Source organism: Zingiber officinale, chromosome 11B (assembly GCF_018446385.1).
Source record: "Zingiber officinale cultivar Zhangliang chromosome 11B, Zo_v1.1, whole genome shotgun sequence".
NCBI classification, from domain to species: domain Eukaryota; kingdom Viridiplantae; phylum Streptophyta; class Magnoliopsida; order Zingiberales; family Zingiberaceae; genus Zingiber; species Zingiber officinale.
In genome coordinates, this window is record NC_056007.1 from 8,456,923 (window position 1) to 8,460,304 (window position 3,382).

At 48.9% G+C, this 3,382-nt stretch overlaps 1 protein-coding gene across 1 annotated transcript; it reads left to right on the forward strand.

Moving 5' to 3' along the window:
- The first annotated feature begins 2,740 nt into the window (after nt 1-2,740).
- Nucleotides 2,741-3,382, forward strand: LOC122034976 (ethylene-responsive transcription factor ERF096-like). The gene has a single exon (XM_042594331.1). It carries the CDS (start codon nt 2,834-2,836, stop codon nt 3,182-3,184), a length of 351 nt encoding a protein of 116 aa, XP_042450265.1. The 5' UTR covers nt 2,741-2,833; the 3' UTR covers nt 3,185-3,382.

Below are 3,382 nucleotides of genomic sequence, written 5' to 3' on the forward strand. Positions count from 1 at the left end.
GTCGTTCGGAAGTCTTTGAAGCTTCGGATAGACCCGTCCGGCAACCTCCGAAACCACCGTTGAGCCGAGCCAAAGAGAGTGGTGAGGAACACTCGACACTTGACTCCATCTGTATACTGATGAAGAGCAGCGGCATTATCAAACTTACCAAGGTGGTCATCTGGGTCAGTCGACCCGTTATACTCCCCGATCGCCAAGGGAGCATACTGCCTGGGCAGCAGATCTTGCAAAATGGCTTCAGAGAACTGTCGGTTGATTCACTCGGGCGATGAATCAGCTCGGCGCGCTTTGCCTTTTCTTTCGTCCCGAGCAGGGGCCTCATATGAGGAACCCCTATCCTGGTTGGCCTGAGCAATCTCTGAGGGCATCTGAAATAATACCTAGTGAAATGGAATGGGCAATGGCGGAACTTCTCCAGGAGTGTCGGTCGACATCTTGTTCTGTCCCCATATGGAGAGTTGCTCTAGCCGGTCTTCATGCGTCGCTCGGCCTCCCGAGGGCGATGTTGCTTGTTGTGCTAGCCGATCGGCCAGCGCCTTTTGTTGCTGTTGTTCGACTAATTTCGCCGCTTGTACTTAAATGAGCGCGTCGAGCTCTTCTGGAGTGAGCGTCACGGTGTGAAGACGTCCAACTTCCTCCATCTTCTCCCTTGGATTCAGGTGCGTTTCCACAGACGATGCCAAATTTGATCATGTCCGAGAACGGGTAGACGGATGTTGGGTAGACGGCGCTCACGTTGACTGGATGTCGACCGAAGATGACGTGAACCTCCGACGAGTTGAGCCTGCAACCATAAGTCGTTAGTGCCGAGCCAGGGAGGGGTTCCCCGGCGATGACCCTCCGATGCTCAAGTCAATCACCGACAAGCGAATGAAGAATGAAGTAGAAAGGAGCAGCGTAACTATAGCCACAGTGATCAAAAGCATACCTCCGATGAAGCTTTGGGGCTTCTTATATAAGGTTCTCCGAGAGGCGCGTGCATGCTTCCCAAGGCATGCACGCTTCTCAAAGCATACCTGGAAAGGATGTGTCAGAAAAGCGTGTCTGACGCCATACCTTAACAGCCCGGGCATATCCCTGACGTGACAGTGGAAGCTTCCACCGTACGATTCTCTATCTGACCCTGCCGCCGACCACGCCGCCTGTCAATGACACTGATCCCCAGGAAGATATCACCAGCTGCTCCCTTTATCTGTTATTGGGCCGAGTGGGAGAGCTGCTCAGCCAGTCGGTCGTTCGGGCAATGCAACGGTCGGGCCGAACGCCTGCTCGGCCAGTGATTTGATGTCCGGCTCCGCCTTGTCAGGCTGAGGCTCCTTCGACTACCGAGCCGAGGCTGCATCCACTGCTCGGGCGAGCGGGGTGGACGTTCGGCCCTTGTCTTTCCCTGCTTGAGTTTCATGAGCGTTGGAAGCTTGGTGTCCGATCAAGCTGTAGAAGTGTCGGACCCGCTACTCCTCCCGCCGATCGAGAAGATATCTCGCCCGCTTGGATGCCTGCCCAGGACGTTGACTACTTTGACCTCTTGTCGGGCGGACCCTATCTTATCGCCGGATCATCGGGTATCAGGTAGAATATGGATAGGATTTTACCACATCCGTCTCTATACCTATTCCCGAAAATACCCATATCCAATTACTCGATTATTATAATCGGATCTAAAATTTCTTTCTATATCCTTCTCCATTGGAGTCGGATGTAAGATTCCCTATGAGATTTAGAAAAAATTATCATTCTTAGTTCCCACACGTTAGCATACTTGATATATACGATATATTGGGGGTAACTGTAACATATTTTGAGATCAATTCTCAAGGATAAAGAACGTAAATTGGATGAAGGAGAGCAGATCCTCTAGTCCATAAATTACAGATTAGGAAATGATCCATTATATGAGGACCCTTGATTTGGATGGACCACATCTTTAAATAAGTGGGGTCCATCCAAATCAAGAGTCCACATCAATGGACCATCTATTAATCCGTAATTTACGGATCAAAGGATCCCCACTAGGGAGGGAGCTCTTTGGTTTTAATGAAAGAGAAAAGGCGGCTTATTTTTCAATTTCTATTTTTAAAAATAAAAATAATAATATATTTAAAAAAATTATTGTGAAACTCGTATGAAAAAATTGTTAATAGATTTTTTTTTATATAATAGAGAGATATATAATAAATATGATAACAAAAAAGTTCGCTATGAAGGCTCTATTTCCTTTCAAAATGTACAGGTCCCCTAAAGAGACTGCTGACGACTTGGAATGTTTGTCTACTCCCACAATCACCTATTCTTCTAGATTGCATATCACTTGACCCTGTCCCCTAATTAATAATGCACGTGAGTGAGAAAATCCGAGAATACCTTCTCTTCTTTCTGACCGGTTGACTTCTTTTTGACCTCGCAGGGTAGAATTGAATTTTTGCGTTGACCAGAGCGTTCATTTGACCGATCTCAACCACAACATTATTCCCCTTATAGCCACCTCAGAGTCGAATCGACTTGTACAATGAAACTAGAAACAATCATTTTTCAATCAAAACATCTAAAAATTCCACCTTTTTTTTGTTAATCCAAAAGTGAATCGATAGCCACCTCTCTGACCCATCCACATTCATCGAACGCAAATTTAATCGCCCCCCCCTGCTGATTACACGTGGAATGTTACCTACTTAGATCCTCCATCCGACGCCGACAGGATCCGCTGCAACCCCCGACCTAGACCCTGAATTGGGCACGTGCGGAAAACTTGGAGAAGATCCCAAGCCGCCGCCGCTTTTCGTGCAGGTTTAAATAAGCCGGGAACGGAGCAGTAGAGTTATCGTATCGATCGTTGATGGAAGGAGGAAAGGAGAAGGAGAAGAAGGAGATCGCCAAGTACCGGGGAGTCCGCCGCCGGCCGTGGGGGAAGTTCGCGGCGGAGATCCGGGACTCGAGCAAGCACGGCGAGCGGGTGTGGCTGGGCACCTTCGCCACCGCCGTGGAGGCCGCGCGCGCCTACGACAAGGCCGCCTACGAGATGCGCGGCGAGCAGGCGGTGCTCAACTTCCCCGACGAGGTCCGCCGCAAGAACCGCCCCGCCAGCGGCGCGAGCTCGTCGTCGATGGCGGCGGGGAAGCAGGTGATCGAGCTGGAGTGCTTGGACGACAAGGTGCTGGAGGATCTCCTGCGCGGCGACGATGACTGATGAGATCAGCTCGTGCATTATTATTGCATGGAAAATATATATATATATATATATAAATAAAATAAAATGTGCTCCTGCAGATCTTCTATCCAACAACGGTTAACTGCCATATCGTTAACCGCCATATCTATAAATAATAATAATTTTGCCGATCCGATCCGAGATCATCGGATGGATTGACTCCTAAATATACCTGCG